Source organism: Chlamydotis macqueenii, chromosome 1, assembly GCF_036417535.1.
Source record: "Chlamydotis macqueenii isolate bChlMac1 chromosome 1, bChlMac1.mat, whole genome shotgun sequence".
NCBI lineage: Eukaryota > Metazoa > Chordata > Aves > Otidiformes > Otididae > Chlamydotis > Chlamydotis macqueenii.
The window spans coordinates 195,221,438-195,244,508 of record NC_141556.1 but is presented as its reverse complement, the minus strand read 5'-3'; the positions used below and the strand labels follow the sequence as shown (position 1 = coordinate 195,244,508).

The following is a 23,071-nucleotide window of genomic DNA, read 5'->3' as shown; positions in this document are numbered from 1 at the left end:
TAAGGATCTAAACCAGAAAAGTTTTTAAATCACAAGCACTGCTTAATAAAGTTTACTAATGCTGTGTTAGATGGCTGATGCAGAACAGACTTGTATTTGTGCCCTTGTACTGAGCATTATCGTGACAGAAGTTCGTGCCATCTTAGAGTCATGGGATATTTTATGGACATGATTCTAATACGCAAGCAGGATGCAGTTATCCATTGATAGGAATGCAAATTATCAATCTGGAGTTTAAACTAATTGAAGGTGACTGACCCAGGAGATGTCAGGGAGAGGCAGATCGTAGAAACATAGAGTCATAGCATGGTTTGTGTTGAAAGGGACCTTGAAGGTCAAAGAAGATAGGATCTCCTGTTACCTCTGACCAGCAGTGATAAGCCAATATTGCCTGAGTTATTTTCAGATTTGGGGATAAAAAAATGAAGTTTCAGTCACTGTGCTTGACTGTGCTCGTGTATCAGATACCAGCTGGATTTGGCTTCTTCAGAACTCTAAGATACCACTGAAGTTTCTCATAAGCACAAATTGCTTTTAAATTATAGTTTTAATGAAGTAGCTACAAAAAAAAAAAAAAGAACTGAAGCAGTCTGAGTAAATTAAATCCATCAGACAACTACATCAAGATCGTGTGTGAAATCATTTCATTCTTTTAGCGTGTGATTGGCAGTCAGCATCTACACTCGGTATCTGACGCATACTTAGTAAAGGACCTCCTGGGGCACAGTCCTCTGCTCATCCAGATTGGCGGCGGTTGAGCGCACACGGAGCCAACACAGCATCTACTGGGAGTGCATGCGCATAGGCATCCAAACACCCACGCTCTCCCCTTTCCCCCTACATTCCCAGAAGACACGGTGGGTGAGCACATGCAGACCTGGGAACAGGGACTGAGTTCTGCATTTTGGATGAAGCCCACATTATTTCGTATGTTTCCAGGGAACGTATAGAATAGAGAAGGTGACATGGACATAAAGTAAACTGGAACCACCAGTTGATTCATTTTCTTTAATATTCACCTGTGTAATGTTGACTGATAGTGTAATATCCAGGCTGGTGTCATCAGGAAGGATGAGCTAATACTTGGGAACAAAACCCAGCAGGTATGAACTCTGATCCTGCAGTGTTCCCAGTGCCTCCAGACGAAAAAGTTCTAGGTAGTGGTCAAAACAAGCAATATAATCACTAACTTGTTGCTGAGCTTTGGCTTTTTCTTTCCTTCTCATGATTTGTAATCAGTACTCCTGTCCCTGCTACTTATAGTGGAAATGATACCAATATTCTGAAGAATAAAAAGAAAATAAAAATCGTTAATCCTGCACAGCTGACCCAATGGTTACTGATTACTCGGCTAATACAGTGCCTTCCTGCCATCTTGTGGCACTGTAGGGTTTGCAACTTTATCTTATATTCCGTAATTTGTATTTAGTTAGCAGCATAACTTTAGTTGTAAGTTACTAGTTTTTATGTTTCAGGTGCAATCTAGTTAAACAGCACACACACACAGAGTGAAATCATGGTCTGACTGATAGCAGTGTCAAAACTCCTGTTGATTAAAAAACTTCCAGACTGCACTAATTGTATTAATTTCAGTATCTTACTATGTCAAAACTGAAAATAAATTCAAACAAAAGAATGGAAAAACGGGTTTCAGTTTTAAAGAATAAATTACTGTTATCCTGAAATAATCCTGAAGTTATCTCTGAAATAATACCTTGCATTTCTATTATTAATTCCTCTATATTTTTCATTTGGGATACTTTGGTGTTTTTAAATAGCTACCTCCTTTTTCACATCTGCCTGAAGAAAAAAGAAGCTGCATCTTTTATATGACTTCAGGCGAGATCCTTCAAGTGCTTGTTCAAAACTTACCTATTTTTCAAAAATAAAGGAACATATGAGAATGTGCTACTGTCAGATTTCCTACTTTCAGACTGGAATCACCAACTCGATCTTTGAGCATGGATGCACCACGAGGAATTAATATGAAAGCGCAAGCTGGGAATATTGAAGCTCTTTCCCAGATGGATATCAAACTACACAGCAGTGATGGTGTGGTGAGTACAAGCCCTTCTGTTTCTATAACTGTAGTTGATTGTTGTCTGAATATAACTAATACCTCCAGGTCTTTTCTCAAGTTCTGCTAATATAATTCCTCAGATTTTAGGATACAGGATATTAAATTTAATGGTGTCAATAATAAGACTTCTATTTATGGGTCAGATTAAATAATACTATCAATTGACATAATGTTGTATTAGCTTAGAGAAATGCTTTCTAATAAAACTCTGACAGCACTCACTTCTGCACTAGCACAGTGATCTCCAGGCACTCCAGTGGGGTCCTTGGCCAAGAGGCAGAAATTCAGCCCCAGAGTTTCTAAATTAAGGAGTGAAGCTCTGAAGACATCATTAAGAGCTGCCCTGTCAGCAACAGCACACACCATGCAGCAGCTTGTTTCTCTCTTCTGTGATGCCGTACAGTGCCAGTTCTTCCACAGAGGAACTCCAGACCAACCTGTATGTCCATGCTTAACCAGCTGGCATGGTTGTGAGGCTTCAGCACCCAGGCCAGGACAGAGCTGGGTCCAGTGGCAGCAGCAGCACCCGTGTCCCACTATTCAGTGTACAGACAGGGACCTCCTCTCTAGAGAACCGTAGAATCATAGAATGGTTTGGGTTGGAAGGAACCTTAAAGATCATCTAGTTCCAACTCCCCTGCCACGGGCAGGGATGCCTTCCACTAGACCAGGTCACTCAAAGCTCCATCCAGCCTGGCCTTGAACACTTCCAGGGATAGAGCATCCACAACTTCTATGGGTAACCTGTTCCCACCATCCCTCACAGTAAAGAATTTCTTCCTTGTATCTAATCTAAATCTACCCTCTTTTAGTTTAAAGCCATTATCCCTTGTCCTATCACTACATGCCTTTGTCAAAAAGTCCCTGCCCAGCTTTCCTGTAGGCCCCCTTTAGGTACTGGAAGGCTACTTGCCATCTCCCCAGAGCCCTCTCTTCTCCAGGCTGAACAGCCCCAGCTCTCTCAGCCTGTCCTCATAGGAGAGGTGCTCCAGCCCTCTGATCATCTTCGTGGCACTCCTCTGGACTCACTCCAAAAGGTCCATGTCCTTCTTATGTTGGGGGTTCCAGAGCTGGACACAATACTGCAGGTGGGGTCTCACAAGAGCAGAGAAGAGGGGGAGAACCACCTCCCTCAACCTGCTGGCCACACTACTCTTTATGCAGCCCAAGATGCGATGGGCTTTCTAGACTGCAAGCTCACATTGCTGGCTCATATTCATCCACCAATACTCTCAGGTCCTTCTCCACATGGGATTCCTGCAACCCATGTGCAGGACCTTGTACTTAGCCTTGTTGAACTTCATGAGGTCTCTGCTAGGGAAGAAGATGGGCACCAGCTTATCCCTCTCTCATGTTCCAGTGTCTGCCAAAAGCCTAGGCCTCAGAGCAGCTTTGTATGTAACAAGTCTGGGTAGACAGCTATTCTTAAACCACTGCTGAAACAAAGTCAGGTTGGTTTATGGCACGCTATTGCATTAATATCTCTAACGAGCCCATTTGTCCTGCTTTCTCCCATGCAGCTTTTGCTCGATGCTGAAACTGTGCGACTGCCTAAATTGCCTGAGGGTACAAGAGGTGGATCCGGTAGTTCTCAGGGCCTTTACGAAATCTGCGTGTGTCCAGATGGAAAGCTCTACTTGTCAGTGGCTGGCGTGGGCTCCACTTGCCAAGAATACAGCCGTGTCTGCCAGTGAGGCTCCAGAAAAGGCTGCACACCCCCTTGCTAGTCTGAGTTTTATATTATTGCTAAAGAGTATTACCAAAATCAGAATTTTCAGAATTTTAAAAACAAAATATTTCTGTTTAGGAAACAAATATGTATCTACAATTCTGGACTACAGGGTGAAGGGAGAAGAGCACAAATGACATTTCAACTTCAGAAGAATGACTTGAATCAAATTATTTGTTCTGTCAGTAACACTTTGAAAACATCCTTACAGAGAGCATAAAAAAAGGAATATATTTCCTTGCTGAATTATTATGCAGTCTGATGATTATGTCATTGCTAATATTTTTGAGCTCTGTGGGTTTTTCTCTCACTACATGTAAACACTTATTGCAATAGTGGGGGAAATTAAAATGAGGGAACTACTTGAACTGTTTGTTAAGACAAAGCATTATTTGGGGAATTCAGAAAGTGCCAGCAAATGGTCTATGCAATTTTGTTCTTGCAATAACACAAGATATGAAAAATGTGGTATTTGTAGAAGTTCTGTGTAAAAGGTGTTTGCTAATAGCTTTCTATTTTAATTTGGCAACATCTATGCTGATTTGCTTATTACTGAGATTCCTATAAAAATAACTAATATAAAAAGCTCCTGGAGTCATTTACACCTCCCTGGCTCTCAAATCTGTTCACTATACAACAGAAAAATATGTTAGTGTATTTTATAATAGCAATAGTTTGTTGTACTGCCTGTACCATTGTACTCATTTAAACCCTTTTATATTTTAGGACTTGCTAATTCAACAAGGCAATTTGCTCTGCCAGCTGGACTAGTAAAAAGAAAAAAATCCTTAATGTGGCTCCAGATTGTCTGACACAAGGAAGTGTTTGGGCGGTGGGAAAAAAAAAAATCCTTTTTTGCAGCCCACACAGTTCAATTAAGAGGACTACTTAATTTCCATCTGCAGCTGTTGACAGATATTTCTGATCCTGTCAGAGTGGGACTCCATCACAAAAGGAGAGAGTAAAACTACTCTTTGTTATTTTTTACATTAGGACTTTGGATACAAAGTAAATGCTCACCAGAGTTCACAAACCATTTATTGACCTTGGAGAGAAACACAACTGCAGATCTGTTCCCCTGTACAGTGTTGCACTGAACACAAATAAATTGTTTGCACACCTCTGGGTAGCAGGATTTGTATTTAATAGTCTGTTGTTTAAACCTCATGGGTTTTTTAACTCCTTTGATGCTGTTTTGTATGTACTTGATTATATTATTACCCAGGGAGGAACTGCTATCACACAGTGCCTTGGTGTCTATTTACAGAAAGATTTTAACTCATAATTCTTACTAGACCACAGAATGTCCGTCCTTTAGAGAAAGGAATCACCATCCTTAAAGCAAGAGAATCAAAACAAAAGAATGACTAAGACTGTGCTGTTTTGTTTTTTTTAAACTGGCTACTTCAGGTCTGCTGGACAAGCAAAGAATCCCCACACTCTGTTATGATCCCAGATACACAGAAAAGACTGAGTTGAGAAAGAGCTCCCAGTTAACAGCATCTGGTCTTATTGTGGTAAAGCCCTGGGTAATCCCTGCCTCAAGGGCTGCCTTTGTAATTTATCCAAGGAGTCTAATGTACAGTACTGAAATTGCCCTTCATTAGCAGGGTGGAGCCCTCAGCAATTAATGCAAACTAGAAGAGCGTCAACAGGAAAAGTAGAAGAGGTACTTAAGCTGAGCTTCAGGCAAAGGACGCAAGTGAATCAAGGGCTCCCATGTTATTTGGAGAGTGCCCAATTGCTAAAATACTGCCTAAGGGAGAAGTAGGAACCCATACAGCTTCCATTTCTGAAATTCCCTTTTCCTGGGCTTAGACATCTACTTTCAGGAGTGAGTCCAGGTCTTTTGGCCCTAAAGAGAGGAATATCTCTTTCTGCTCTACAACTGTATCTCTCAACTGTCTCTCTCTCTCCACAACTAAGCCCTCAGACAAGAGAGGCTTAAACAAAAACTTGTCTTCAGCATTCCTTTAAAGTCAGTTTAGGTCGTTCCAGCTGCATGTGCAAGTTTTTACACTCCAAATTATGAGCAGTCACGGCTTATTCGTTGGATAGAAAGTCTGTATTAAAGTAAAGGACAACAAATTCCACTGCATGTGCCAGATACCTAAAAACCACTGCTACAAGTAAACTGGAGAGCTGTAATGTCTACAGTCTAGTAGTAATAGTACAATAGCAAAACTGGGACTTCAGTCCTTAGAGAACTCAGATACTAGCTCGTTTCAAAGACATTTGAATTGTCATCATACCTATGTTTCTGACATCAAGAAACATGCCCACCTCCACATGGTACCAAACTACTCATTCCCCTAATCTAATTGCTAGATGTTAGCCAGATATTGTAAATAAGTGCATTAGTTACAATCTGCCTATTATGATGGCAATGGAAACACAGCATTTTAAGTTACACATTTTAAGCTTTTGTTTTGGAGACACATTTTGAAATGTGATGTGCCAGTTAATACAGAGCAAGGGATTGAATCGAGGCTTCCATGTATCACAAGAGTAACCTAACCCCTAACCCACTGGGTCTTTGGAAGGCGCTTCTGTTGCAACTTGGATTGAAGTCGCTCTGTTTTAGTTAAGATTTTTACAAAGCTGTGCTATACAGCTAGGAAAATCAGGGTGCAGTTCCCTGGCTAGTAACACTACTGAGCGTTACGGCACCTCAGTTCAACATTGCAATAACGACTGCCTTTCTGGTGGAGATAATCCCTTTGGACTTGCCTCAGTTCACAGGTGGATTCTGAGTAGTACAGAAAACTAAACAGGTCTGCTGTATCCTCAGCTCTGCCATGATCCAAATCACCAACTTGCGCCTCTTCATTGTTTAAACTTCATTCTTCTTTTCATTATGCTACAAAACTGACATTGAAAATATAGCTGCATTATGTAAGTTGTGCAGGTTTTTTAAAGCATGGATGGCAACTTCTTGTTGCTGAAGAACATTTTTTTTTTTTCTTTTAGTTGTGGTTAGTGGAGAAAAAAAGTTTATGCTAAAGTTGCCATAGTGTAATCAGCTGATGCTACAATATGAATTGTTGTAAATCTCAATATAATTCATACACCACTGAATTATCATTGCTGATATCTCCATATGGCTGTCTTTCCATCTCTCTTTAATACTTCAAAATTACTGTTTCTACTTGAATCAAACTTCAGTAAATAGCTACAGATTAACAGAAAATTATGGCACAGGAGAGTACACACTTTTCTAGTTTATTTTCATAAGTGTTATCCAAATGGAGAAAAAAAAACCCCACTGCTCAGCATAGTGAACTGTACTGTTTGCATATTTTTTTCCCTCATAAAGAATTATTTATAGCAGTTCTTGTAACTGGTTGGGATTGTTACACAGTGGAAAAGTAAAAATATCAAAATGGTAGTAAAACTTTATTGGTGATTGCCCAAACACAACCCTTTGTTTCCATTTTACAGTCCTTTAATATTGACATTTGTTTATATAGCTTTATGCAAAAGGAAATTGCAAGAATTAACTGAAAACGGTTCTTGAATAAACTTTATACATTCTGAAAAGTCTGCGTCTCCTTGTGTGTTCAAATGAAGCACAGCTTAACGGAATGTTTTCATTTTTAAAACAAAATTATTTCCTAACACTCTTAATGTGAAATGTACATTATTTGAAAATATGAACTAAAATCTTGGCCCCCACTACAAATGTAATTTCCACAATTGAGAAAATGCTTTACAATTAGGTTTCATTGGACATCTAGAATTCTTCTGTCTTCAACCAAAGAAAAGATAACAGTTTTAATGAAAAACTCACTGACAAACACATCCATGTGACAAAAATTAATGTCTTCAAATGAAAACATCTACTTTAGCTATCAAGGTTAATTATTTTTGAACTATTACTTCTGCATGTGTTCTGCAATACCAATCCAGCCATCCTCAAAGTGTTCAGATCCCGCAATAGGAAATCTTAAAGTTGGTACTACCCTCCTTTACTTTAATTGTAGCAATTACAATAGGTATTATTATTTAAGCCTCGTTTAAAGAAACCCACGTATTAAGTCAATGCAACTTAGGCACTTACAGTTCTTAGTTTTCAAATCAGCATAGTAACTTTATTTTGATGATAAATTGAATACAAGTACTGCAAGACTGCATTTCTTTATCAGTAATTGCTGAGACAAGTGGCCAGTGCTTTTTAGAACAGGTGCTAATGCCATTGTTTTACAGGCAAACTTTTAAAGCTTCCACAAGAAGGTAAATAGCAACAAACCTGCCAAGGCTTGTTACTACCACTGTTTGTTAGATTTAAGCTACTAAATGTACAGTTAAATCAGCTTCCTGTACCACTGATCTTTGCCAAACCTCATAGCTATAATCTACTGAAGCTGCTTTTCCTAGACACGTTACTTGTACCTGTGAAAGGTAACGAGGACATATACCTAGCTGAAAAGACCTTTTCTCTTACATGAACTTGTGTAATGTGCAGAATTACTTGTAAAATTTGTTTCTGTGGAACCTACATGCTAACATTTTCTTCTACAGACCCTTACTAAGGAATCATCACATACTAACTGTTCAGAGCTTCCATGCCCAACTTAGGAACAAGTATGTTATTCTGCATTTCCCAAGGCTCCCAGCTGAGCCAAAAGGAAGCATCAATTAAGCTTTTTATTATTTATTTATTTTAAAACAGGGATTAAATGGCACTTATGAAATCAGCTTCTATCATAATATGGTTACCTGGTCTCATAAAGCCTCTTTATTTAGGCTACCTGTTACAATGAGTTAGGTAAATAAAAAAAAAGAAGATACTTCCCACTGATAGACTACTTTTGCCCATCTCTCTCCTTATGTAAATTTTATTGCAATTGATTAATGGTATCAATCCAGGAATAATAGAATAAATGAACTTTTCTGTGTCATTCAGGTTTTCTTGCTGACCTTGTTTCAGTGAGACCATTAGCTTCCTAAGAACTGGGACCATTTTCTTTCTCACAGTGTCAGCACTCAACAAAACATACAAATTAAACAAAATGAAAATATAACAAAGTAGTTCAGTAGTTCTGCACAGCCATTTTAATGGTTCAAAATAATACTGGGAAGGTAAGATAAGTTGCTTACAAAACAGAGTTATGTGCTTTAAAGATTTCTTTCCTCAAGATCTCACCTAAAACCAAGAAAGTGTTCACGTTGCTCCTCTGTGTGCTACCTTATGTTTTAGCTCCATTTAAACTGAAAAACACAATGAGAAGTGTTTCCTTTTGTTAGTATTTTGCTTACTCTAAATAGTATTCATCTGACTTCATGCACAAAGTAAGAGCCACAAAGGAATCTGTTTAAAAAACATGGTGAATTAACTAAACTGATTTATTTCATGGCACACCAGGATTTGTGTTTTATTTACATGCTACTTATTGCAAAAAAAAAAAAAAAAACCAAAACAAAACAAACCGAAAATGTACAATTTCTTTGAGAAAACTGCAAACAGTTCTCATTTCAAGAAAAAACATTTTCCTTTTTAACAGTATTCTAATATTTGTACAATTATTTTTAAGTAGTTGAAAAGAGATTGTGAATTTACATATATAAAATAAAGCTTCAAATAATAGGTAAATTTGCTTTATAAAACCAAAACACATCAGACTGAAATACATCTTTGTATTTTTCTTTATTAAAATTATGGTACTTAATATTTAATAGCAGAAATAATAATAGGGCTTCACAATCAGAAGCAGTATCATTTTGGAAACACCAGATTCCCACTAGAGTTTGCAAGATTCTTCAGAAGAGAACAAGCCCTTTATAATTTGCACAAAACTGAAGAAGCCTTCATCATGATTTTTTTGTTTCAGATTACATCACTATTGCAAGCTCACTGTTGTTTATTTTCCTTTGTATTCTGCAAGTTAAATTACAGTTTCACTGTGCTGTGAAGTAAACAATTTTAATAGCATATCACTGGAAAGTGTTTTAACATTTACATGAAGTTTGGCTTATCCAGTAAAGAAAAATCCTTCCATTTAGCCATTATCCTTCCATTTTTTATTTTTTAATTTTTTTTTTTACAAATTGCTAACTTTGAACATACTGCATGACATTACCAAAAGTATTACAAACTATAAAAGAAAGAGTGTGAACTAAAAACCAGACTTCTCTAGGGCTGTAGTGAACAAGAAAATAAAAAGAGCATTACATTGCAGCACCTTTAAACATGTAAAAAAAACCAGTGCTCAGTGTACACCAAAAATGGGTTACTGAATTGTACTATTATCAATGTTTGTTTTGTGGAAAAATATATATATATATATATGTACACACACAAAGGCACACGCGCAGGAAAAAAATAAACAACTCAAGCATTCAGACATCTGAAAACTGAGTTTCGGTGTTCAAAAAAAAAAATCATAAAACGCCATATAATAATGTTCACCAATTTTATCTCATCCACATGCACTTTTTATTAAACAAAAGATGACAGGCTCTAGAAAAAAAAAATAGTAAATTAAATAATTATTTTATAATAAAGTAAATGCAATCAATGCATGACATGAAGTTACATGTTAAGTCAAGTATCATTACTCAGCATTAAAATAATTGTACCAGTTTACAGGTACGAAACTATCCTTTTAAATGTTCACAATGTGATGCTGCAGCAACTTTATAATCAGATCCAGCTGATAAAAGTATTACTACGAATGACACAAATGTCCACAGAACACAAAAGAATACAGAAATGCTTTGGAGCAAGACCTCCAAAGTTATTTTAATTTCCATCCCACCTACCATGTCATAGTATGTCCAGTCTTAAGTTTAGTACATTGAAAACTGACATTACTGTTTTGGAAACATATTACATGAAATAAAATCTAATAAGGAGTTATAATTACAGGCTTCATCTAACAGAGAGCTAAGCTTTGGTTATATAAAGTGCAGTTCAATAATATGCCAATTCATCACAATATTGTACATACAGCTAATTTTTGCAGCTCAGTTTCCTTGCAAATTTTAAAAAATAATCATGTTTTACAGTTTGCTTATACAGCAGGCTCAGTTAAAAAAAAAAAAATCCTGTTTAAATAAATTTCAATTCTAAGTACTTCAGTACCATCCACCTTTGTGCACTATGCTTCTAAACTGCTTGGCAATGTGTAACCTCTTGGATGTTCAGTATTCTGCACAATCACATTCGTATCCCATCACATAAAACACCTAGGCTCTTGACAAAACAGCTCCCTAATCTCTTCAGATCTCTCATACTTTTTGTTGTATAAAGTTTTCAAGTTTTATTATGATACAAGCAGTACATTCCATCACTCTCATAGCAACCTCTGAAGTAAACCGGTCATTGGGAATCTGTGGAAAAGGAAGTAAGTCAGGATACCTAGTTTTTAAGCTATCTACTCCGTAAGCTTCCAATGTCTGAACGTCATTTGTAAGCCCTTCAAGCTGCTGACTATATTCCTCTATTTTTTGTGCAAGGGCTGCTGGTTTTACATCTTTGTCTGATTTTCCCTTCACGGCATAGTCAGCTGCAATCAAGGCCAGTTTAGTAGAAAGGTAGCATTTAAAGCATACCCATTCATTGGCATTTTTATGAAGGTCATTTCTTGCAGCTGAAAAGTTAGCTCGGGCCTGCCTAAGCCATCGACGCGCCTCCACAGGATTGCCAACAGACCTGAACGTAGGTGGGACAAAAAAGCGTTGGGAGTAAGATGGCCCCGTGGAAGATGGACACTTTTCTTTATACTGTTGCCTTTCAGATTTGTGGCTTGTTGCTTCTTGATTCCATGAAGTATAAAATCTCTGAAATGAAAATTTATCTGACTGAAATCGAGAAGCAGAGGATGAAAATGGTCTTCTTGATGCTCTGTCCATATTTTGATCCATAAAGGCCTGTTTTTCTAGCCTGTTAATCTCATTCTGTAAATGTTTGAAAACTTCATTGGCTATATCAAGATTCTCTGCATTTTTATCTGGATGCCATTTAAGATACAGCCTCCTAATAATCTTTTTTCTTTCAGATTCTGGAAGCTTCCAAGCCTGTTCAATCACAGATGTCACTTCTCTTAATATTTCTGGCAACGAGTTTGACTTTATCTTTTTTGGAGAGTGATGTTTTGAGGACATCGTTTTGTGACTCTCTCTACCAGTGAAGAGAGGTGGAATTGTCCTTGGTCCATGTGCTGGAAATTCTGTAGGACTGGTTGGGGTAGAAGGTGTGCTATCCTTGCTTTGAGAACTTTCCTCTGGTCTTGAAAATTTGTACAAGTCAAGAGAGCTCACTATTTTATATTCACTATATCCAATATCGATCTGGTAAATTTTTCCTAGAAAACTGGGACTTTCATCATCTTCTCTTTCTACTTCTTGTACAATAATTGCATAGGTATAAGTTGGTTGATATGATCCATATATATCACCACCTTCAGCATCAACAAGGTAACCAACATATTCACCAGGATAAAATACATTCATTGGATCCATAAGAAGTGTATAGTGAATTTCAGCTGGTATAGGAGTGCCAGGTGTTGGTAGTTCAAGTTTGGATGGCTCAGAAGAGTCATACTTCACTCCTAAACTGTCAAGCTTCTCACTGATCCGGTAAATATCATTACAACCCAGCATGGCAATCAAATACGAGGTATCAGAAATCAGGTTGTCAGTTGCAGATTTTAAGGTCATTGCTAACGCTAACAGGAAATTTATGTCTTTGCTGTCAGAATGCTGTATGTAAAGCAATATTACTGCATTTCCGTATCTTTTCAGGAAAGCAAATGTTTCACTTTTGCTGTGAGGAATAGGAGCAAAACCTTTAACTCTTAGTGTTGTTTGCAACTTCTCAAAACAGGAAACTTTCAAACCTTCCCGCAAAGCTTTGCACAGTCTTATTGCTTTTTCTTCATTAGCTAAAAAAGCATTGTCATTTTCATGCTTCATAATCCTAATGAGTCCTGTGATGAACTGTTCTGAAGACAACAGTAACTGTAACCTTCCCTGCAAAGAACATAATGCTCCAAACTGACAAATTTTGGGAGATTCTTCATCCAACTGTTCTTCAAGAATACTACTAAGTAAGCGAGGCCTCAGTTTCTGAGGGAATAACATTATCAATTTAGTGTGAAAACCATGGTCTTTGCCCAAGTAACACTGGCTAAGATCAACAAGCATTTGCACACCAATGTTACCTTGGATTCTGCTTTTGTAGTGAGGTGCATCATCAAATACTAAGATACTAGACTTCACCAACCTACCGTCTTGACTAGGAAGGTAAAGGGCAAAATCCCTCATATTCTCAAGGTCATTCCTAACCTTGACAGAATCATTCTGAAGGCTTTTGAACAGGCCAGAAACTACTCTTTTAACTGTGCGCATTTCATTAGGATCCAATTGCTTTCCTTCTGAGTTCTTGAATATGCGACCTAGAACTTCAACATACTGCTTTGTGGAAATAATATCTTCAGTACCCAAATGTTTAAATAACTGATGGAAAGTACCAAGTTCTAAAGGAAGTTTGTAAAGATAAGGTTTAAAATCAGATTCATACTCAAGGTTTATTACCACCTCTTCGGGCTTAAGGAGCTTCCAACCTTCTTCCACCATTACAAAAGAAACTCCTCGAAGCTGAAAGCGGAATTCTCTTTTCTCTGTACTAAGAAATTCATAAATGCTTCTTAGGACTTTGGCCCTAGTTTTCACCATGTCCTCATCCAAAGTTGTTATATTGCATATGTTCCTGCAGTTATTAATAACTTTGTCCAAAGGAGGGTCCAAATTAACATTCAGCATAGTTAAAACTTGCTCAAGTTGTTCCTGTGCACCAAGACTACTTCCCTCTTGTTCTTTGATGCTTAAAGGTGTTGCTTTTTCAGGAAGAATGGGACACGAGGTCCACAGCAACTGCAACACATCAGTCTGTTTGAATTTAGGATTCACCTGTGCCCCATTGAACCGTATAAGAGGAAGCGTCCCATTAACCTCTTGATATTGAGGATGAAATCTAACAAATTCTGCTGGAGCTCGTTCAGGGCACAGAAAAGGAATTAATGACAATTCTTTCAGAAAATTTCCTGACAAAAGGTCGGTTCTTTCTTGAAATATGTGATGAAGGAGGACATCAACAGTATTCTGTAGTGTTTCTTTAGACCAGTTTTCTGTATTTGCTCGCATGCTGATCTCCTTAGCAAATTGTAATAACTGTTGCTGTGAAATGATGAATTTCAATCCAATATGTCGTAGAAAAGCTACCCATGATGGAAGGAACGCAGCTTGATTTTTTGGTTTTGTAAGTTGCTCTAGTTTCTTAAAAAAATCTTGGGGTATAAAGAATTTTTCAGGAAGCATAACTTCAAAGACTTTTACAGTCCTGTCATAAAAATATTTTGCAGCTTTTAATCTATTGCTTGCATCATGAATGATCAAAATGCTTTCAAGCTTTTCAAACAGCTGTTCTCTCATTTCTGAAGTTTCTTCAATGCTAGTTAGCCTATTCTTTAAGTAAATTAAGTGTTCTAATTTTGCATCGTAAGACAGATTTTCAATTTTTGGCAAAAGATGTTTCAAGTACACTTCAAGATCATCCACAGAGACACAGCCAAGCACAGTATACAAATCTTTCAAATGAACCTTCTCTTCAAGAAAAGCTGATGAAGTCGACTGTGTCCATCTGTCTACTTCTACCGACGGGATACTTTTTGTGAGGACGTAACATGTCCCATATTTTGAAATGCTGATGTATCGGCCACTAATAGATTTATAACATGGAAGAGACTTTAAAATTTTAATGTCATCCTGAGATGCCAAATGACATAAATTGCAATTGAAGTACATTAAGAGAGCCTCAAAGTCACTTTCTGCTAACTTTTCAGTCCTAAAAGTTGACGTCTGTACCATATATTGTATAGCTTTCAGAATGCTTGAAGGATTATCTATATTTGCTGTACGTCCCGACAACAACGGCACTAAAGCACTGTCTTTGGAGCAAATTTTGTTCAATGCCAGCTGAATACAGCCTGTTTTCATTAATGCATGAAAGACTTTATCGCTCTGAGCATTTGGAAAAACAGCTATATGCATAATGCTGAGGGGCAGCAAAACATCACACTCGGGCACAACAAGATGATTAGCTGAGACAGTAAACCTTACACCTGGGAGCAAAGTCCAGTCCTTCAACGTTTCAACAACATCATCAAATTTTGCTTGTGTTTCTTCTTGCTCTTCCTTAATATTTATAGACTCACTAATAAAATGCCAGGCATTTTTAAGCCAAGATTCACTTGCAAAGTTTTCCTTCCATTTCACACAATTCCTAGTTTTATATTCTCTAGGCAACACAGATGATAACAATTCAGCAAAACTTCTGATATCAAAGACTTTTGCTACTTCACTGCTAAGTAAAATATTGTTGTATCTCAAATACAATGTGTTCATAAAGAGATCCTTGCGAGATGGAATCAGTTCATGGTATGTTGTTAAGAACTTTGGTCGCTTTGAATCAAAAATTTGCAAAACATTGTCAAGAGTAATAAGAAGTGGCAAACCCTCAATTTGGATTTCATTTTCTTCTGCATCTTTAAAACAGTAGTCAACCAGAAGTTTGAGACTATGGAAAAGTTTCAGATTTGTCTGCTGAAGACGACAGGGTAACTTTCCAATGTGGCAATTAGAGTCTGGAAAAGAAAACGTCATCAAAAATAATCGGACATCAGCAGGTGTCACATAGGTGACAGGAATATCTGCATCTACCAAACAGTGGTAAAGATTTGCAGTTTCATCACAGTTATATACCAAATTAAATCCAATTTCTAAGAGCAAATGCTTGAGTCTGTAAACATTTTCAGCCACTGTCTTCCGTGTTGTGATGTTGTATTCTGTGTTTTTGAGATGTTGCAATTCATCTTGTAGTAAATTGTCAAAGAATGGCCTGCCTTTGTTCACAGTAGACATATTAACCCATGTGATGATAACAGCAGAATGCAAATCAGAACCATCAATATTTGGAGCTCTCATAACAGGTAAAAGACGCTTCAAATCTTCATAAATGCAACTGTAAACTGCTTTCACTAAACAATACCAATCCGGCTGAATATCAAGTCTATTAACTGGAAAAAAGGATAAAAATTTTTTTAAAGTGTCTTTCACAACATGAATAGGTGTATTTTGCAGCACTGATACTGTAGGATCAGTGCCTGGAAAATACCGTTTCTTCAGCTGAATCAGCAGTTCAACATAGGCCGGTGCTATAAGCGCTGTCATTAAGCTACTATTCCAGTCACTTCTCACTCCAACACCATTATCATCACGCCACAGATTTCTTCTTGCAGAATCCAGAGCAAAGTGTCCATTTACATGAAAAGGTAATCCAGTTTCTAAGGATAAAGGTAAGAAACAGAACGCTCTGTGGGGTTTTTTGTAATTATGAGTAATGCAAGCTGCTACCCCGCCACGTGGAAAAAGAGTAATGTCCTCGTTCTTGTGGGCTGAAACCACGCTTTTTGATACTTTTTCCATGGCAGAAAAGCCTGACCTGTTACAAATTAACCAAGTTGTAAGATTTCCTTCAGAGTCTTCAGTATCCATTGTGTAAGTAATCTGTTGCACCGGTATTTCACTTAACTGCCTTTTTTTAGTTACACTGTCAATTACAGATGCATGAAATTGCTTTCGTTTCAGTCTGTCTCCATCGGTGATTTTGCCTTGTACAGAATATAACACATTCAGTGCTCCTGTTGTTTTTTCTATCTCACAAATAGAAATTTTTTCCATATGGTTCAAAAACATTAAGAGTTCTGCTCCGTCTGTACGCAGCTTATCTAAAAGATTTTGGACCATTCTATCTGAGCATGGAACTGAGGAAATTTCTGATACTTTCGCCATTTCTCCGTTTCGAAGAGGAAACCTAAACATTGTGCAATTATCCAGTTTAAAGTGATTTCCTAAGTAAAGGTCCAGCACATCTGAGAACTGTGTTCTGAAATCTGCGTCTAAATCTCTAAACATGCGGCCAGGACTCGTTGATGTTGAACCTGGTGCATATCTAGCATGAGGATCAAAAATACAAAGTATATCGTTGCCAGATATGAAAGAAGGGCAATCAGTAATGTGATAAACAGAATTGAAACCTATACCATATTGTCCAGTTTTACAGGGATTTCCTACTTTCGTACCTTTACCAAGGTTCTGAATTCCTCGAATATCGTCTTCTGTAAAAGGCTGATTGTTGTAAACACATAGTGCTGGTCCTTGAAGTGGTGCCCATTTCTCATCAAATATTCTGTCAGCTGGATGCTGTCTAGGATCAAACACAAAACAGATCTCTGTAGCTTTTGCATCATCTGCATTCTGAAGGAGCTCCTTCAGCATTTCTTTTTCTGAAGGGTAGGCATTAAGAATGCTTTTAATTCTACTTGTCAATTTTTCTTTCTGTCCAAATTCTGTTCCAAGTGTAGTAAAACAGATATTGGATGCATATCTTTCTAAAGCTTTATGGCGTTTTGGTATTGCTCCAAGCTTTACTGCAACTTCTCTTGGAATATCAGCATGACAATATTTAACAGTTGTGTCTTTAACTTTAATCCATGGACAGTCATTGTAACACAAAGATTTTGCAGGCAGAAGTGCAAGACGAGTATCAGGTAATAAAATCTCACCATACTTCTTCTCACAAAATTCCTGCTTCTTCTCTCTAATGAGACCCCATATTCCTTCACTAATTATTCTCCTGCAAAGCTGAAAGTTGTCTTCTGTTAGCTGTTTGGTCCCTCTTTCTTGATTTATTAATTCCAGAACTACAGCAAAATCTTCAACTGTAAAAGCCTGTCTTACACCCACGCTTTCAAATAGCTCACGGAAACTGTTTTTATATTTATTAGGTAACTGATAGAGATAGGGTGCTGCTTCAAAATTCAAGTGAAAAGACACTTTTGTTGGATCAACATACACATTCTCAACCAGAATAAAACTACAGTTTGTCAGTTGTTCAATTATCATAGCTTTTGTTGATTCATTCTCTAACATTGCTTCATGTAGATATTTGTAACAAGCATTGGTGATATTTTCTTGATATAACGTGATTCCATCAAATGACTTTGCAACCTCTTCTAACTGGTTTATGACCAAATTAAGAGCTGGTTTCTTCAGTAAACCCAAAAATTCTTTGACAGCTAATGACAAAGCACCACATCCTTTAAAGGAGTGGGAATTTTCATTAAGAATTGGTTGTATTAGGCAAACTATATCTTGATGATCAGCAGTGAAAAGATCAGTTGCTGAAAACATTGCTTCAGGCTGAAAGTCACTGCCTTTCCAGTGCAGTGAGAAGCCTGCTGGTTTGCTAAGGAAAGGAAGGAAAGGGATGGTTTGACATTTTGCAGCAAATTCTTTAGCTCTAGAGTCCCTAGATTTTAGTTTTTCATCAATAAGACTCAATATAATACTGCTTCTGAGACAAGCTGCAGCATGATCAATCTTGTTAATTTCAGCTACCGATTCTGCACGTTCTATCAGATCTTCCCACAAAATATCATCTTTGGCCATTCCCAGCTGAACAAGTTTAACCAAAATAACTGGGTTAAGATAATCCTGAGTGGTGCCATAAGGAAATCTTCCATCTTCAGCATCATATAACTTTGCAACTCTTCCTTCAGGATGGATCAGTCTTGATGGCGTAACTAATGGATGTCCATCCAATGAACAGGGAATACATGGAGTAACACGAAGAATTCCTGAGAACTCCTCAACTTTTTCATTGAGAACATAACGCATCAAAGGATCACGCAGGTCTGCATCAATCTCCTGAACATTAGGGAAAAATACCTCAGAAAAGAACTGTTTCTCCGAGAAAGTGTTTTCCAATAATATGTATTTGCACCCTGCTTCTTCAAATCCTGTTTTAACCCAGGATGGGAGATCTACAGCACACAGATTTTTAGAACCAGTTTTTTTAAGGTACTTCAGAAAGATCTTAAAGGCTGACGGTCCAACATCTGGTCGTTTCAGTATAGAGTCATCTAAAAACCTTACATTCTTCATGGAAACCCAAGAGAAACCATCAGAAAACACTTTGATCCCTTCTTTGTTTTTCATATGAGCAATGTCTTCATAAAACCCTTGACAAATAACAGAAAAATCATCATGAACTGAATCAGGATCTGGCCACACTGCACAGTAACTGTAGTCAACTAGCTCACCATTTATTGCCATGTCACGTAGAACGCAAAGTGCTTCTATGTAGGCTTTTACAATAACATGCCTCATGAATACCGTATTCCACCTTCCTTTTGTGTCTGTTTTCCAAATCTCTTTCCGATTTGAAGTAACTGCAAAGCAGCCATTTATATGAAGAGGTAAGCCTGTTTTTATTCGTAGAGGTAAATAGCAGAATACTTCACCTATGTTGTTGCAATTAGGTTTCACAATCCACTTCTGATCTTGGGTTTCAGACAGCAACACTCCTACTCCACCACAAGGAACAAGACCTAGTCTTCGTCCACTTTCATGTAATGAAAATTTTAAAGCATCTCCAGTGTCCATGCAAGAACATATAAGCCATGTTGTTGAATCTACTGTTTTCTGTGGCAATTCATCAGCTGATCTTTTTACCTGTCCTGATTTAGCCATTTCAAAGAAAGAAGCTGGATCATCTTCCGTACCTCTGAAAAGTGGAGACTGTAAATCAGCAATCCGCCTAAATACATGGTGAAATTCTTCTACTACTATCTGTAAGATACACGAGGACTTTGGCGTTTCAGTGGGAAGCTTTTTAATACTGCTGCTGCAGACCTTCATGAGTTTAGCCGCTTCCTTTAAAACACTTACATTTGGTGCAGTCAAAGCTTTGGAAGAGCACAGATTTTTTTTGATAGTGACAACATCTTGTGCTACCCCGGGATCATCTGCCTCAATTTTCAAATATTTCAAAACCATTGAATTTACACTCTGAGCAAATATTATCAGTCTATGACCACAAATGCTAAATTCATCCACAAGAGAGTAAATGTCTGCTGTATTGTAACACGTACTGCTGACTTCACTCACTTTAGCTTCCTGCTGAGTTCTAAAGGACAACCTGAAAAGCGTTCCTTTGTAGCTGTAAGGAGATTCTACAGTCAGGGGCAGCTGGCAACCAAAAACTCCTATAAATGGCTTAAACTGATTGGGAAATTTTCGCAGTCTCTTCTGTTGTTTACTCCAGTTGATTTTGATCCCAGGGTTAGATTTATCTCTAATATGCTTACTGATATGGTTAACATTTGGATCAAACATAATCATGAACTCTCGGCTCAAAATAATAGGAACATCAGTGATATGATAGACAGAATTGAATCCCAGTCCAAATTTTCCTACTTTGTCAACTTCACTCCTTTTTAAAGACTCTCCTAATCGAGTTATATTTAGGAAATCAGAGTCAGAAAATTCAGAATTATTGAATGACCACAAAGCTGGACCATGACATGCTGCCATTCCTGGATCCAGAAGATTCTCTCTTATATCCATATTTCTTCTCATGTCAATCAGGAAATTACATTCCGTTGCATTAGCATCATCAGCATTTTGAAGAAGCTCTTTAAAGATATCTGAAATTGAAGGGTACTCTTCCAAAATGTTTTTAATTCTTACAGTCAGAGGCTCTCTTTGCCCAGATTGCTCAAATCCCATATTTTCTGGATTAATCAATCTTGTGCTAAGGCATGGGACATTTAACCACTCGGCAGTTTTCATTGGTATGTCTTCATGCACCAAAATTATTGGTTCAACAGAATCTTCAAGCAAGTCGTTTAAGTCATCGACTTTGATGTCACAATAACAGCACTCATGAATTGGCCTCATTGCAAGTTTATAAGGAAGTTTGCCACTGTAGAGTGGCATGGGTGTGTGCAGACTTGCAGGAATCTGATTGCTGTACAGCCATCTTATGATGCTCAACATAATGTGAAGATTTTGTTTACTTTCTTGTTCTGTAAGAGACTGCTCACTTTTTAGATATATTTTCTGAATGACCATAGAAACATGGTCTGGTGTTAACTGCTCAATTGAACCACAACATTTAAACAACTGGTGAAACTTTGCCATAGTTTTTGGCACATAATGTAGATAAGGCTGGAGATCAAGATCAGGTACTGACTTTATTACTGCTTGCGTGAGGGAACAAAATGTTTTGCCTGTCCAAACCCAGGGAAATTTCAGGGCTTTAAAAGCTTCTTTGCCTTCTTCTAAATGATCATGCATAAATCCATAAATCTCAAGCAAGATATGCTGAAATTGATAATAGTCCTCATCACTGAAGGTTTTAGAACTGTGCCAATCAACGACCACCTTGAAATGTTTTAAGACTGCTTTTATGCTGGGCTTGGTGGCGATGTCAAGTGCTTTTTCTATATCCAACAGCACATTTTCCACAAGAGGAACTGAGGAACCAACTAAAATTGCATGAGATACATCACACATGTCCAGTGGTGAACACAGGTTACAACGATCTCCTTTCCAGACTAAGGATCCTGGATAATTTGGAGGCCTTTCCTTACATGCAGGAATCCATTTTATTTTTTTCAGCGCAGCTTTTGTTTCAGATGAGTGAAGCAGTGTATGGTTTTTGTTCAAAATCATCAAGAGAGTTCTAGCTTTTCTTAACAGTAAATCATGATTGGTGTTAGAGTCAGCATGCAAACTTTCAATTTTATTTGCCACTCTCATAATATCACTTTCCTCAAGATGGGCCTCATTTTTTAAGCCTATTTGTCTCAGAGAATGAAGAATATCTGAAGATGTAAAAATAACAGGGGGGAAGCAAATTTCCTCCTCAGCATAAAACAAATTTTGCAGAAGTTCTGTCTCAGGATCAAAGAGTTCATTTGCTGACATTATTTTTTCCTGTGAAATCTTAATAAACTTTAGTGATGTTAGCCAATCTATCACATCTGTATTCTCATTTTTCAGAAAAGTCAGATTTTCAAGAACCCATTGCATTATCTGTGTTGTTTCTTCATATGAATAAAAATCACTTCTTATGTCTTGTATAACAAACTTCAAGCAATCTGTGCTCTTTAGCTGTTCTATTTTCAACAGGTTAGCTAAGCGAATAGTAGCTTCATCACTGCTGTCAATTATTGGAATAGAAAATCTTAGACCGGGAGGAATTTTGGCAGTGTGGTGTAATACCTTACTACCTTTTAGCCCAGTAAAAACAGGGACACTTTCATCCAATGATTTTTCGATTTTTTTAAATATTAGCAATTCCTGAATAATTCTTCTCTCTTTTTCACTTGCATCAGTTAAACTAGCTAAGAATGCCCTAAGAGCATCTTTATGTGTTGACGGGAATGATGCAACCTGACTGCATAGTTTTTGTAAGGACATTTTTTCCATTATTTGTAAAACAGCACTTGGTAATGGTGGATGCACATATTTTTTTATAAGCGGATGTTGGATAGAAATATCCAGCTTCTTAAGTACAACTCCACCAACTCTCTGAATAATATCAGCTAAGTATTCTGGGAGCTGAGTCTCAGATTCATCTTCAAGAATGATAGGTGACGGATTCCTAAATCTAACCAGTTCCACTGATGTTTGGTTTTCCTCCAGCAGAGTCTTGGGGATAAGCGGCATGTCATCAAACACACTCAAGTCATCAGAAAAATGTATATATAGGTTCTTCCAGACCATCTTAAGCCAGGAAATGGATGGGTGATTTTTCTCTTCCAAACCTGGATACCACTGTACCACCATGTCTCTGCCAGGCCACATGCTATTCATAACTTCTTTAATGAGCCGGGCAAATCTTTCTGGGTTCAGAAGCTGCAGCTGAGTGCATGGCCTTCCTGAAATTACAGCAAAAGGGCAAAGCCATGAAAATCACAGAGCAGAGTTACATAACAAAGTGGTTTTGGTTGTTATTGGGGGGAACAAACAAACAAACAAAACAAAAAAACCAAAAGCTAACTTGAGCCTTGCCTTTTCATTTTGTGGAAAAACTTGTTTGTTAAATAGAACTACAGACAGCAGTTCCCCTTGCTTTTAGGAGTTAATTAAAAGCAAATACATTCCATATTAGTATTAAAAGAAACCCAAATTGAAAATTAACAACGTGTTATCGCATTTGTTAGTTTGACACAAGAGTTCCCAGGCATACATAGCAACTACATATTTACAATCAAAGTAGAAGCTTAAAACATATTCTTTTGTTTGGCTGATTCTTTACACTACTTATTTGGCTAGCAGTAAATAAGAATTTAATCCATTATTTGTTTGGCTATAAATGCAAGGACTCAGATTTGAAAGATTATTTAGTA

General features: G+C 37.5%; 2 protein-coding genes across 7 annotated transcripts in view; one reads left to right on the top strand and one right to left on the bottom strand.

Annotated features, from left to right (window-relative positions):
- The window catches only part of SGCG (sarcoglycan gamma), a 137,393-nt gene extending 132,463 nt beyond the window's left edge, over positions 1-4,930 (top strand). For 4 of the 5 annotated variants that reach the window (XM_086739516.1, XM_086739517.1, XM_086739518.1 and 1 more), the window contains 2 exons: positions 1,934-2,057; positions 3,601-4,930. In XM_086739516.1, the coding sequence (XP_086595642.1) occupies positions 1,934-2,057; positions 3,601-3,774 (298 nt within the window). In that variant the 3' untranslated portion in view covers positions 3,775-4,930. The remainder of the gene's footprint in view (positions 1-1,933; positions 2,058-3,600) is intronic. The other variant, XM_086739520.1, reaches the window with a different exon arrangement.
- Positions 4,931-8,841: 3,911 nt separating this feature from the next.
- The window catches only part of SACS (sacsin molecular chaperone), a 47,833-nt gene continuing 33,603 nt past the window's right edge, over positions 8,842-23,071 (bottom strand). For both annotated transcript variants that reach the window (XM_086739509.1, XM_086739510.1), the window contains exon 9: positions 8,842-22,600. In XM_086739509.1, coding sequence (XP_086595635.1) covers positions 11,040-22,600 — 11,561 coding nt within the window. In that variant the 3' untranslated portion in view covers positions 8,842-11,039. The remainder of the gene's footprint in view (positions 22,601-23,071) is intronic.